The sequence below is a fragment of the Kogia breviceps genome, chromosome 5 (assembly GCF_026419965.1).
Source record: "Kogia breviceps isolate mKogBre1 chromosome 5, mKogBre1 haplotype 1, whole genome shotgun sequence".
Lineage (NCBI taxonomy): Eukaryota > Metazoa > Chordata > Mammalia > Artiodactyla > Physeteridae > Kogia > Kogia breviceps.
In genome coordinates this window covers 104,568,039-104,582,697 of record NC_081314.1, presented here as the reverse complement: position 1 = coordinate 104,582,697, position 14,659 = coordinate 104,568,039, and the positions used below count along the sequence as shown (strand labels likewise).

The window sequence follows — 14,659 nt, the reverse complement described above, 5'->3', positions numbered from 1 at the left end:
AAAAGCGCATCCTTTCACAAATCAGCGTTCCAAGTAAGCGGAACTCCTTATACAAAATGGCTTGGTGTTGATAGAGAAATAAGTTGAAGTTTTGTGACCAGAAATAACTAATTCTTAATGTTTATTTGTCAGCTGTGAAGGCCAAGTACTGGTACAACTCCAGCAGGATTACCTCTCAGTGTTTAAGCCCTGGCGGTATGTAATTGGAAATATCCCAAAGCAGCGAAACAACTGTTTGCTTAGCCAAGTGTTTCTTTTTGCCTGACAGATTAATGATGACAAAACGAAACCACCCTTAGCCGGGAGATTGGGATTGAAACATATATACACTAATATGTATGAAATAGATAACTAATAACCTGCTGTATAAAAATAAAATAAAATTCAAAAATTCAAAAAAAACCAAAAACCTAAACCACCCTTAATTGAGGCCCTAATAAGATCCAAGCCCTATGCTTGGGGCTTTAAACATATACATTCACTTAATCCTCAAAGCAACCTTATGAGAGAGGAATCTTTACTCCATTTTACAGATAACATAATTTAAGGCTTGGAGAGGTCCAATAACTAATCAAAAGTGTCAACATCTTGTGGTAGAGTAAGGAGTCGAATTCTCCTTCCTGAATTCAAAGCCTACAGCATTATGTGACTACATCCCCTGCTTAACTTGGGAAGACCCAAACAGAAGGCAGGCCTTAAAAAATGGTATTGAATGGAAATAAGACAATGGCATGCAGCTGGATGTCTGCCCAGATGGCCTGGGTCAGTGCTCTGTACAATAAAGAATTTATGGTCCTGGCAGTTGAGAGAGGAAAATATACACACTTATACAACTTATAAATTTATATTTGAACACATAAAAAGAGTCAATCTCCTTCTAAAAAGATACAAATTAAGACTAGCAAGATACCATACTCCACCTGTTTGATAATCAAAACTTGAGTTTGTTGGGAGGAACTCATACAATACTAGCAGGAGTGTAAATTGATATGCCACTTTGGAGGGCAATTTGACAAGTTCTATCAGTATTATACATTCACATACTCTGATTTAACAGTTCCCTTCTAGGAATTCCATTGGCCATATACAGTTTGCAAACAGGCCAAAAGTTGCCTCTACAAGTTTAGTCATTGCAGTGTTGTTTTAATTAGCAAGAGATGAGAAATAAAGTGTAATCCCATCAATAGTGGACTAATTGGTAAATCATGGTATATCCATGTAGTGGAATATTACACAGCTGTCAAAAAGAATGATAACGTTTTTTATGTACTGATAAGAAAATGTCTCTTAGATACATTAAGTAGAAAATAAAGCAAGATGCAAACCACTGTATATAGTATGCTCCTGTTTGCATATGAAAATGGGGGAGTATGAAAAAAGTCTGTTACTAGTGTTGTGTTAACTACTTAGGGAGGATGAGAGACTGGGTGAATTAATGAGGAACAGGAGGGAGACTTCATTTGAGACCTTCTTATACTTAAAAAAATTATGTGAATTATCTATTTCAGAAAAAAAAGACTGGTTATGACCTAATGAATATCTCTGTATAAAAGAGGAAAAAAGAGAATTTATAATCCTGAGTTGGCAAAAATTCTCCAAAGAAAGAATGAACTCCATTAACTTGTTCAAGTGAGAAAAGTTATGATTAAGGCTATAAGTAAATGGAATTTTTTTTTTTTTTTTTTTTTTTTTTTTTTGGCGGTACGCCGGCCTCTCACTATTGTGGCCTCTCCCGCTGCGGAGCACAGGCTCCGGACGCGCAGGCTCAGCGGCCATGACTCACGGGCCCAGCTGCTCCGCGGCAAGTGGGATCTTCCTGGACCGGGGCACGAACCCGTGTCCCCTGCACTGGCAGGCGGACTCTGAACCACTGCGCCACCAGGGAGGCCCTAAATGGAATATTTATAATGCAGAATAATTAGATATTTTGATACTTTCTACAGGTATGAGGAAGGCTTATGTATTATTAATCTGCAGTGTGAAACTGGGTGGAGTTAACAGCATCAAAAATATCAACTCATTTTTGTGAGATCACCTAAATCATTTGCTTTAAGTAGCAGTGTGACTCTGGGCAGTTCATTAGCTCTCTGTCTTTGATTATAAAGTGAGGGAGGTGGCCCTCATTGCTAAGGTCTCTTCCAGCTTTATCATGGCAGCCAAAACTCCATAGGGTAATAGGTGTGTACAAAATAAAGAAGTATGCCTTATAGATTAGGAAGACTTGTTTTACTGGAAAGGTTATATATGAATATGCATTTGGTATTTCCTCTCTGTGCTTCTAACATTTTCATCAGTTGATTTGAAAACCTCACCAATGTTTTAACAAGAATTCATTTGGTACCACTTGTGCCAGGCCCTGTACTAAACTCTGGGAATCCAGTGCAACATGGTCTTTGGTTCAAAACACTCCTGCAGTTTTGTGGGGAAGGCAGACATAGCACAAATCTTTCTTTCCCTCTTAAAATAAGTACCAAGGTGTCTCACGGGGCTGTGGAGCATTTAACAGATGTAGGCCCATTCTTGAGACTCTCTTCTTAGAGGAAACGGTTTTAGTCTCGTTTAAGCTGTTCCTTCTGGCCTTTCTGTACATGTGTCTATTTACTATTCTTTCTTGATTTGTAAACTTTAGACAGTTTCTATTGATTTCTGGTGATGGTAGATAAGGACTTAGCTATTTTACACCTCTTCCCCCTTCCCTTTATTCATTCAGCCAAAATAAGTGTTATAATTTGGGGATTAAATCAAGTCAACCTTTCCATGTATATAAAATACAGTTTTGTTTAGAGTAGTACAACATGCTTTTGAAGGAGCACATCTTTAATATGTTCTTCATGACAAGTAGCACAAATGGTAGTGCCAGAAATGACATGAAAATGGTATTTGAATGCTCTCACAAATACTAATTTTGTGTGATTTCTACATGATATGTTAGAAATTTCTCCTTTACTCTTTGTACTAAAATTTATACAAAACATGGATACTACCTTAGTGGCAGATCATAATTTTTTATAACTGCCATGCTTCTTATGACAAGGAATGAAGTACTTTGAATTTTAAATTTTGATAACTGGGAACAGGTTGGATCAGATGTAAACTCTCAGCCTTTTATTGTCTTTGTTGTCAAAGCACGAAGGATCATACCCTGGCTGGAGGGGTGGCATTGTGCTGTATTAGTCAAAGCTGAAAATATTTATGGTAATAATTTTGATTGTTCCGTTGTTCTAGGTAGGCAGATAGGGATCTTATTTGGCAATGTTGTATTTATTATGATACAGAGAAATTGCCATTATGAAATATTTGTACTGTTAGTATTCAGTTATTTGTCTACTTTAAATTTGCTAGCATTTTTCACTAACTTGTTTCTGTGTTTTAAAATCAACTACAATACTTGTTTTTTCTTCCTTTTGATAGTAATATATGCTTTTCTAAAACAGCTATGAAATTATAGGAAAATCAAAAAGAAAAAAAGCACAACTCATACATAACCCTATCTACCCAGAGATGAGTACTGTTCTTTTAGATCATTTCCTATGTGCATGTCTACATGTATATGTATTTTTAGAAAAAGTGAAAGTTCTCTTCAGGATTTTGAAACCTGAATTTTTTTTTCACTTAATGGTGCTTTGTCATTTTCTACAATAGTACATATACTTTTACAAATTATAAAGATAATTTTAACCCTTTAAAAAATCTTAGATGTGTCATTACTTTTCAGAATCTGTTTGAGTATCTAAATGTGTCTCTGCTTACAGAGGGTTTGTATTCCGATGGGAAAGTTATATAGATTTATATATAATGTGCTTTGAAGTAAAATAAAGCCGGGTGAGGGAAGAGGACATGATGAAAGTAGTGAGTCTGTAATAAGGTACAGAGAGGATGGTCATGAAAGGTCTCTCTATTGGGTAACATTTGACCCAAGACCTGCATGATATTTGGAAGTAAGGACATGAGCAAATCAGAGGAAAGGTCTTTCCAGGAAGAGCAAAGAGCCAGTTTCAAGGTTCTGGGGCAGGACCATGTTGGCACAGATGCCAGAATAGGCAGAGACAACAGAATGGAAGGGAGCCAGGGGCCAGATGAGGTAGGTCTTGGTAAGGAGTTGAGATGATGAGATTACTTTAAAAAAAAAAAAAAAAAGTAATAACTGGGGCATGGGTTTATATGTATTTGTTTGTTTGTATATCCTTACACACTTTATCAGCTTATTTGGTATCCAGAAGAATTGACAGAGGAGGAAGAATTTGAGTTGGAGGTAAGGTCAGCCTTGGTCGGCTCTGGGAAGGCCCAGTCTCACCTGTCCTTGGATCTCCAGTGAGGCTCCTCCCTCAGGACAGTTTGTTGAATGGTACACGAATGGGTGTCCCATTTTAGACAGCAGCTAGAATACTGCTTTGAGTTCATGTCACAGCAAAAGTTCAGGGTATTGATTCTTTTTTTTTTCTTTTTTTTTTTTTAATAGTTATTTATTTGGTTGCACCCGGTCTTAGTTGCAGAGGGGTATTGATTCTTGTGAGGTGGGTCACAAATGCTCAGAATCTGAAGGGTTTGAGGAAGAAGACTTTGGGAAAATAGAGCAGTTGCTGATGTCATGTGTAGATGGACAGCTCAGGTCACATCAAACAGACTGAGATTCTCTATAGCCTGTGATTAAACTGTAATTATGGGTCTTGTTTTGGGGAGCATGTGATGGGAACAGGAAGTAAATAAGCTTCAAGGTGGATATATAAATTATAGGAGAAGGTTGACATTGGGGGGAAAGGACTGTCAGAAGCTCTAAGACTGCAAAGCCATGAAGCTTCATAATAATGTCTATTACCTCTCCTCCTTGCTTCCAGTCTCTCTCCAAAGAGTTCTGAAACTTAGACGCCAGATGTTTGGGCTAAAATATATGCTGTTTGTCTTAAAAGTGCAGCATTTTGTTACCTTTTAATTTGAAACCCAGAAATAGCCATAACCACCTGTTTTATATTCTGTTAATAGTCATTAAAAAAAAAATACAAGGACCACCATACTGCTGGCAGTCACTGTTTATGAATGGACAGTTTTCCAGATGGTTGTTTGGAAATTGTCGGTGTGGAACTGTCTTTATCCCCACAGAAGCAGGGTTGGAGATGCTGGGTGGGATTCCAGGCCAGTGCCCAAAAGTCAGTCTAACCCATCATGTACCTGCAGCATAGCAGTGAACAAAGAGAAACTCTAGAGCTTGTCGTGTGAAGACGTGTTTCTAAGATTCCCCAAGGTAGTGTAGATGCCCCAAGGAATGGTCAGACCCTTTGGAAGGTGTGAGGGTCCTATATTTAAGGACCCAAGTAAGGGATGAGGGGGAGCAGAGTCCAAGGGAATAGAGGACAGACCCCGGGTTGGCCTCAGTCACTTTGAAATAAGGGACAGTAGAAGTTTCTGCCTCCTTGTTGTGATGCCCTGATATCAGTTTTGACTGAGTTGGTTTCTTGGTCACAGTCTTTTTCTTCCTTTACCACGGAAGCCCCAAGGTTAGTCTCCCTGTTCCTTTTCCCCCTCACTCTGCTTATTGAAGGATCATATGGGATTTTAGATCTCGCAGAGCGCTGATCTGACACTTCCAATGTACATATTTGAAAAAATCAGATCCAGAAAGAAGCATTTTGACTGAAGTGCCTTTTGTCCCTGAGGTGCCATCCCTGAAACAGACCTTCGTCCGTTTTGTTTTATTTTACATCTGGCATAAAGTAAGTGGTTGCTTAACGACTGTAAGTTGGATTCCTGGTTTTCAGACATGGTCTAAATATGTTTGCTTCAAAAATGAGGAGCTTCTGTGTCACTTTGACCTTGATATTTATCTGGACCATTTTGAAAGAGTAATTTCCAGAGTTCTGTTAGCTAAGCAAGATGAGGCTATTAAAATTCAAGGTAGTCTTCTTTGTGCCTACACACATAATCACACATTTGTGTGATTATGGTTACTGCCCCTCACCCCCTGCCATGAGCAGAATGTGTGCTTTCTAAAAATACTGCTATTGAAATAATTCCCGGGTCCCAAAGGGGGTTAAATTGTGAAAGAACAATAGGAAAGGCTTGTCGTCTTTCTTAACGTTTGAGATCATCTGAATTCAAAATGTTTCTCTTTCTCTTGTATGTTTGAGAGTCTGAGAGTACCTCTCCAAGTCTTTCGAGACTTTTCTGTTAATGTTTCTTCTTCTTCTCCTTCTTCCTCCTCCTCCTCCTAAGTTGACATCTAAGTATGCAGTGTTTTGAGTGTCTGTATAGATTCTGTTCTATTTTTTTTGTGTTTTGTTTGTAAATCAATTGAAAATACCCTGTTGCTATTGAGTAATTTTCTTTTCACAGCCCTACTCCCCTCTTTATACCTTTAGAGAAAGATGATGCAGGATGAGAGTGGATGGTACAAGCTCTCGAGAGACTTATAGTAGTTTTTCATTAAGGAAAAAAGACTAATGTGTATTATTCGATTGTTCCCAATAGAATAGTGTTTTCTGATTAAGCACACATAACTGGAGACTGTTTAATATCAGTTATTTTAAAAATTCATTTAACAAACCATATTTGAGTGCCTTCACACTGTCAGACACGATGCTAGTCTCTGGGATACAGCCATGAATGATATTGTTCCTGAGTTAAATGAGTTCAAGTTCTAGTTAGACAAATGGACAACCAGCCAGTCATTACCAGCAGAAATGTATGAGGGGTATCACTGAGCACAGTGGGAGCACAAAAAATACAGGTTAATGGACTTCCCTGGTGACTCAGTGGTTAAGAATCCGCCTGCCAATGCAGGGGACACGGGTTCAAGCCCTGGTCCGGGAAGATCACACATGCCGCAGAGCAGCTAAGCCGATGGGCCACAACTACTGAACCTGCTCTCTAGAGCCCACGAGCCACACCTACTGAGCCTGCATGCTACAACTACTGAAGCCCGTGTGCCTAGAGCCTGTGCTCTGCAAGAGGAGAAGCCATCGCAGTGAGAAGCCCGCGCACCACAACGAAGAGTAGCCCCCGCTCTCCGCAACTGGAGAAAGCCCATGCCTAGCAACGAAGACCCAGCGCAGCCAAAAATAATTAAATAAATGAATAAATTTATTTTTAAAAATACAGGTTAAGCTAGAACTAAATTGTAAAGGATTAAGAGTTGGACAGGTGGGGAAGGATGTTGCAGGCAGGAGAAGAAAGTGGTTTGCTGGCATGTGAATTTGGTGCGTTCTGAGAATGGGAATTAGTTCTATGTGACAGGTGTGTCTACGACCAGGAAGTGAATAACTTTCTATGTCTATATTAAGGACTCTTAATTGTATTCATCAGCTGATGGAGATTTATTGAAGGAGTTTTCGAACAGAAGAGTGTCATGGTCAGGTTAACGATTGCTTTGACCAGGAAGAATGGATTGAAGCAGTGTGATCCTGAAAATGTCAGAGACAAATGAAGAAGGGACTCTAGTAATCTAGGAAGGAAGTGGGGAAAGCTTATCTGAAGCAGTGATTTTTATACTTAACCCCCAATTTTAAAATATTGTTTGTTTTAAAACAACACATTTTAAAATTTTGATTTAGCAGTAAGATTAATGAAACATAAACATAAGATATAAGTTTCAGAAAGTTTTACGAAGTGTCAAGTATTACTTCTTTTGGTGATTTCAGCTTTAAATTCTTCCGTTTGCGCAATGCAAAATACTTATGTGCTGACTTACAACTGTTTTTCTGGTATTTTGTGTGTGTTTATAGTGTGGAAATGATTATAGCTACTTGAAAATACTGAGTTCTGCCTTAAATCCCATGGATGCTGAGCTGCATTTTCTGCAGTTTTTGTATTGGAAAAGACACTTTTACCATTTTCATTTACAATTTCACCAAGGCAGTAAGTTTATAGAATACCCTGTAAACACTCTAAAGAAGTATACTTTCAGAAATCTTGAAGCAAGAACTAGGATACTAAAATGCCTGTTGTATGTTTAGATAGTTTTTAGGTCATTCAAAATAGATTGTAGGGCTTCCCTGGTGGCGCAGTGGTTGAGAATCCGCCTGCCGATGCAGGGGACACGGGTTCGGGCCCCGGTCCGGGAAGATCCCACATGCCGCGGAGCGACTGGGCCCGTGAGCCATGGCCGCTGAGCCTGCGCGTCCGGAGCCTGTGCTCCGCAACGGGAGAAGCCACAACAGTGAGAGGCCCGCGTACTACAGAAAAAAAAAAAAAAAAAATAGATTGTAGTTAGAATACACTTATAAAATCACCATAATCAGTAGTATTCATGATTATACTCCAAATTTTTATATCATGCTCCTTTTATGTGTATTTTGCCAGTCTCTCTTCCTTGATTTGAGCTTAAATAGACAAGTATTAATTGACATTTAATTTTAAAAACCTGAATTGTAAATAACCTTGTGGCAAAAGATAAGCCTAGTAAAATAGGAAAAAAGAGATAAGAACCCACTCACGTTTAAAATATTAACCATCTGAAACATTCCTATTTTATAGACATGTACATGTATATAGGTTATAATTCTGTGTTGTACATTATATTTTCTACTTTTGTTCCTGTTTTTTCCTATGGAATTTCCATGTGTTAAACACATAGCTCACATATTTATCTTATTTACGTGCTTGCTTTTTCCAAGGCTGAAGAGCATGGCTGTATCTTGTTGGTCCTTGTATTCCTGCATAGAGTCTGAGACTAAATGAAATTTTAATCCATTATATTTTCCAGGTGTTCATGATCTTTTTATTTGTTCCTTCTGTTTTTGGGGTTTTTTAATCATTATCATTTGTAGCCTGGATAGTCTGCTCAAGTGCACTGGATTGTATGGATAGAAAATCTAAGTAGCACAGATGTGGCCTCTTTTTGCATCCTGATGTGAGCTATCGACCCCCTCCTCCTTTCCATTCCCTCTCCCACCAGTCACGATTCCATATGTTTTTCCCCACCCAGTCATTCTCCTGCCCGAAGGCTTCCCAGTGCTTCTCATATTCTGTAACTGGTCCTCTGGTCTCTCATCCTGTGCTCCAGTCTTTTTTTTTTTTTTAATTATTTTTGGCTACCTTGGGTCTTCGTTGCTGCGCGCGGGCTTTCTCTGGTTGCGGCGAGCGGGGGCTACTCTTCGTTGCGGTGTGTGGGCTTCTCATTGAGGTGGCTTCTCTTGTTGTGGAGCACGGGCTCTAGGTGCACGGGCTTCAGTAGTTGTGGCACACGGGCTTAGTTGCTCCGCAGCATGTGGGGTCTTCCCGGACCAGGGCTTGAACCCGTGTCCCCTGCATTGGCAGGCGGATTCTTAACCACTGCGCCACCAGGGAAGTCCCCTGTGCTCCAGTCTTATATTAAAAACAAACAAACAGAACACGGTTTCCCCAAAATGCCGTATTCTCTATCACCTCCTGCCTTTGTACCTCCTCTGTGGGCACTTGACTGAGCAGGCAGAATCACTGCCTCTTGTTTCCTCTGTGCTCCATGGCACTTCTTTCATTCAGCAGTTGTAACTTGTATCAAGTTGAATTATTTGTTTGTTTGTGTATCAGTCTCCCCACTAGACGTTTTACAAAGACCCTGACCTACTCCTTCTTAAATCCTCAAGGCCTAGCACAATCCCCAGCACATGGTAGAGTGTCATGATCACCTTTAGAGTGGAGCTACTCAATTTATCTAGGATTATCAAAGTACAAAAAGAAAATAATATGTAAACATAGAGACATAAATATTTAGATCTAAAATGTATGTGTGCCCAATAGGCAAAATAGGTTATTGTGACATCTCATAAGGCATCTGTGAAGGTATTCCAGACAGGACAATTAGAAGTGACTGTCTGGAAAATCAGAATTTTAAGGGGCCATGTGGGACACATTTGGGGTTAGATAAACCTGCATCTATTTTGAGTATCCCCAGAATTCGCTAGATGACCCTATACATTTATAAAAAAATTTGCCGAGTAGAAATATGTTCCAAATAACACTCAGCATAGGCATTAAAGAAAGATTAGACTGTGGAGAACCTTAATATAGATAAAATCAAAGAATGGTAACACTTTCCAAGATTATGATAGTTGTGCACCGATGCTCCTTTGTTCAGATGCATCATTAGTGTGATGCTGGGCGTCAGCATAAGAAAATATAGCGCAGAATAGACTCACAAAAATTCCTGGAGCCTGGATGAGCATTTTCAAGTGTGTGTTTCAAGTGTAGAGACTCCTGTCAACATCTTTTTAGTATAACACTTTGTATATGAATCTTTTGAGTATTGCAGATATAAAGGACCTTTCCGTTTTTTCATTAAACCCAGCAACTGTATGATTTTAGTAATTCTCTTTTAATTTCAAAAGAAACTGTGGTTTTTATTTTTCAGTGTTGAAAATGAGCCCATGAGCACAAGTCAGAAAAAGGAAAATGTACTTTCATCAGAAGCAGTAAAGGTATAGTTTTAAATTAATATTATTTTATATCAAGCAAATATGTTTCTTAGTTTCTGCTGTTTCTTATTCTTTTAGATTCTGTCATCTCATTTTACGTTTCAGAAAGAGCAGAAAGTCTTATTACTTTATGTGGAACTCCAGCCCAGCTGTACTGGACATTTGCGTCTTGGGGTGCGGGTAGGGGGAGAGGACTGAGGAGAGACTTGAGGAGGTGCTGCTCTTACCCCAGCCTAGCCACTGACCAACTGTGAGGCCTTCAGCTGAGGCATTTAACTTCTTTGTGCCTTGGTTTTCTAATCTGTAAATTGGATCATCTGACCTCCACAGTCTCTTTTCTCTAGGAACTTCTTTGATTTATGTTGTGTTTTCTCAAAAGCTTCTGACAACTAAGAGTGCTTTTGAGGGCGTAGAAGTTAGACATGTTCGTACATGTCATTAGTATGTGATGTTATGTTTATCAGCTCATATATGAACTGGCTTTCCCTGCATCTACAGGACAAGCATGAAAAGAGTATAAGGTACACTTCTACGAAAATAGTTGCTGAAAAGTGTGGTTAAAAATCCTGGAAAACCACTAAACCTTATAACATTTCTTTTTAGTCATAAGTGATTTTATAGAAATTGGGTGTTTGTGTTGTTTGGGGATGTGAGGCCAGGTATGTGATCAAGTTTTAGTAGCTGTCTCCCATTCATGGAGTTTGGTCCCAGTTACTTGCTTTTCAAACGATTTGTGACAGTCAGTCAGGGAGAAAGCTTGTGCTTTCCAGGGATTTCTGGGTACATTAGCTTGGTCAGTGGAAGGACCAGAAAGTCATCTGAATTCTTCATTACTGATATGGGGACTCTTAAACATTATATGAGATCCAAAGACCTTAAATATGGTAAAGATAAAGCGGTTTTCCTTCTTTATTCCCTCCTTCTCCATCATAGTTACCAATATAAATATTTTTTTGAAAGAAAGTAAAATCAGAATCTGATTTTTTTTAAACTTTATAGAAAAAAAAAATCAGGATCACCTTGCTTCCCTTCCCTTTCTTCTTCCTTTGTGAATTTGGCGACTAAATCCTGCTCCCAGGTTTTATAACACCTCCTACCTATTCTGTGTCAGCCAGTCGTTAGCCCGCTTGCTGGTGGGCTCTGTAGCTTTCTCCCTCTTGCTCAGTTTTTACATGTCCTGAGTTGCCTTAGTTCAAGATTTTTACTTCTAATTCTATACGTGCAACCTTGCTCTTGAATTGCTTCACAGGAAGTACGTCTGTTACTTCTGAGATCTCAAACTTCAAAGTTGCTTCGGCTGCCAGCTCCTGTCATTCTCTCTCTCTTAATCCCTCATTGCCTCTGCACCCACCCTTGAGCTTCAGAGAACCTTCATGTTTTCCCTGCTCTCTTCTCCTCTCGTGGTCTCTACTTGTTTGTCTACTTAGCCTGGAACTGATATGTAACACTTCAGCTATTAATCTCACTGAAAGAAACAGTCTTCAAACTTGGCCCTCAGACTTTAATTTCCAATAGTCCTGCTTTCCACCTGCAGAGTTTTGCTCCAGAAAGTTCCATCTTTGTGGCTTCAGTGTCTGTGTGGTGGCAAATATAGTGGCTGGGCCTCCATGATTATGATCTTTTCTATACATTCTTAGTATCTTGGTTTGAGTGCCCAGGATAATTTCAGTTTGGGATTTGGGCCCCCAAGTAAACAGCTCATGTTGTGAAACTATTTCTCTTATGGTTTGAGACCTATAGGATTACTTATACATGGGCAGTTTTGTTAGCCCATGATAGAAAGGGCACCATGGCACTCTCACTGGGGTAGTGTAAGCATTTTGGACCATGTAACTGTATTTTTTTTTTTTTTTAACTTTCTGGAAGTTATTGGTAGGATTTCCTCAACCTTGCTACACAGACCCAGTTGTTTTGGGACCTGCTGCTGCCAGGCATCAAAAATACTTACATTTTGGGCTTCCCTGGTGGCGCAGTGGTTGAGAGTCCGCCTGCCGATGCAGGGGACACGGGTTCGTGCCCTGGTCCGGGAAGATCCCACATGCCGCGGAGCAACTAAGCCCGTGAGCCATGGCCGCTGAGCCTGTGCGTCCGGAGCCTGTGCTCCGCAACGGGAGAGGCCACAACAGTGAGAGGCCCGCATACCGCAAAAAAAAAAAAAAAAAAAAAAACTTACATTTTGCAGATTCTATTCCATTATAGGTTATGACCAGATATTGGGTATAATTTTCTGTGCTATACAGTAAAATCCCTGTTGCTTCAATTTAAAAAAGAAAAGAAAAAAGTACATATTTTGATAATATCAATAGTCAGCTGCATACCTAGGGGGAAAGAAAGGTTAGCAACAATATCTATGATCTTATTATTTTAAATAGTCTCATTTAAGGTTTTTTATTTAGCAATTGGCATAAAACACGCATTTGCTTTCTTTGTAACGAATGGTTTTCTGAAACATAGCACTCCACTGTATTGTGACATTTCTTGCCATGCTTCCATCTTCTTAACCTGAATTTTATGATAATGCCTTCCATGATAAGGAAAAATGTGTACCATTTTTCCTCTCCAGTGTAAAATGTAACAGATTTATGTATAATGAATGTTTTTACTGCATTTCTTTTTGTATTTGACCTTGAGATACCAAATCAAGATATTGAAGATTGTTTTGTTATAAATTTAAGCTACAAAAAATTAATTATATTTTTCAAACAGCTAGAGACTGTGGGAGCTTTATATTATCTTTGGACATAATTAGATTCTTAGTTCTTAAAATATCACTTATACGCTATACAAATTTTGCTGTTTTGATAACATTGGAATCTATTTCTCACATGTGCATCTACCATTCCACTGAAATATATATTTCTTCCATATTAATCAGTTTTTGTATCTAGCTGGCAAAATTCCAGATATTTAGTCCATATTCTATGTTTATTTCTCTATAGGGAATGTAGATTCTTGTCTTGCAGCCTTAGACTCTTGCTGTGTTCATGTCTACTGCCTTCCAAGGCTAAACTCCCTAAATACCCCTGCTAGTGGTACTGGTCTCTAATTTCCCACCTTCTTTTGGACTTCGCCTTGCACTGCATCCACCTCTCCATCTTCACTGGCTTCCTCTATTTCTCTCTAAATGTGTAAAATTTAAAAATATATATTTTTTCCTTTCATGGGTCTGGTTTCCTTTCAGGCTATCATTTCATTTTACTTGCTACCTTTAACTCAAAGATTTCTTATGAAAGTTTGTCATAATCACTGTTTAATTCTTAGTGATTTCTAATCTGACTCCGGTCTCCCTCCTGGTTCCCTTAGACATGGGAAAACCAGTACTGTGCCTGCCATACATTGTCATAGTTGTTAAATGAGTGAGGGTTCCATGAAACCCTGACCTCTTGCTAACCATCAGTGTCCTTTTCTTAGTTCTTACTGTATTTAACCAGTTGAGACACTTGATTTTCCAAGTCTTGTCTCCTTTCCAGATAGTTTCTTTTGTATATTTGCACTTATGATATTGTACATTCTTGTTGCAATTCCTGCCTCTGGCCGTTCCCTTCTGTTTCCTTCACTGATTCTCTTCTGGCTAAATTACTTTTCATGTAGATGTTTCTCAAAGTCCTCAACCCTCCTCAACATCAGTCTTTCAAAGTAGTATCTTCCAATCTTATTACTTCATCTTGTGGCTCTCAGATCTCTACCCGACATCCCTCTTGAGTTCTAGACTTGATTGTCAGAGTTCCAGACATTTCTACATGGATGGCCTTTGATACTGCAAATTCAGTCTGCCCAAAAGTCTCAATATTTTTGGAGATGTTCTCTCTATATAAATTTGTTTGGGAGATAGAGGTGTTGGGAAGTAGGGAGGATCGTTTAACTGCTTGAAATGGAGGAAGAGCCCTGGGGGTCAAGTACTCCATTTGGAGATTTTTAACCAAACTCTGCCCTTAATCCCATGTCTCATATTGCCCTAAGTAGTACCTAGTATCTTCAAAATCCTGAGCTTTTCCAGGTGGTCTGCTGACAATCTGTCTGTAGATTGTTTCTCCCTTATGATCAAAGTTCCCTGTTGCAGACACTTGGGTGGAAGCTTCTTCTGGTCAATTACCATGCCTTCATCTGCTTTTGCCTTCTAAACTTTTTCTGAAATCTCTTATCTGCTAATATCTACTCTCTTCCTCTCCTTGTATTTATAACTTAAAAAAAAAAAAACCTTTACTGTCATTTTAGAGTGTTTTGTACAAGAGAAGAAATCAGTGTGTGTGGTTTATCTCCAGTGTTAATCAGAA

At 39.0% G+C, this 14,659-nt stretch overlaps 1 protein-coding gene across 3 annotated transcripts in view; it reads left to right on the top strand.

Annotated features, from left to right (window-relative positions):
* The window catches only part of CRYBG3 (crystallin beta-gamma domain containing 3), a 116,232-nt gene that overhangs the window by 6,299 nt on the left and 95,274 nt on the right, over positions 1-14,659 (top strand). For 2 of the 3 annotated variants that reach the window (XR_010840801.1, XM_059065697.2), the window contains exon 2: positions 10,322-10,388. The exons of the other annotated variant lie outside the window; for it this stretch is intronic. Coding sequence is in view for 1 of the 2 variants with exons in the window: in XM_059065697.2 (XP_058921680.1) it covers positions 10,322-10,388 (67 nt within the window). In the remaining variant the exon portion in view is untranslated. The remainder of the gene's footprint in view (positions 1-10,321; positions 10,389-14,659) is intronic. 3 annotated transcript variants of the gene reach the window in all.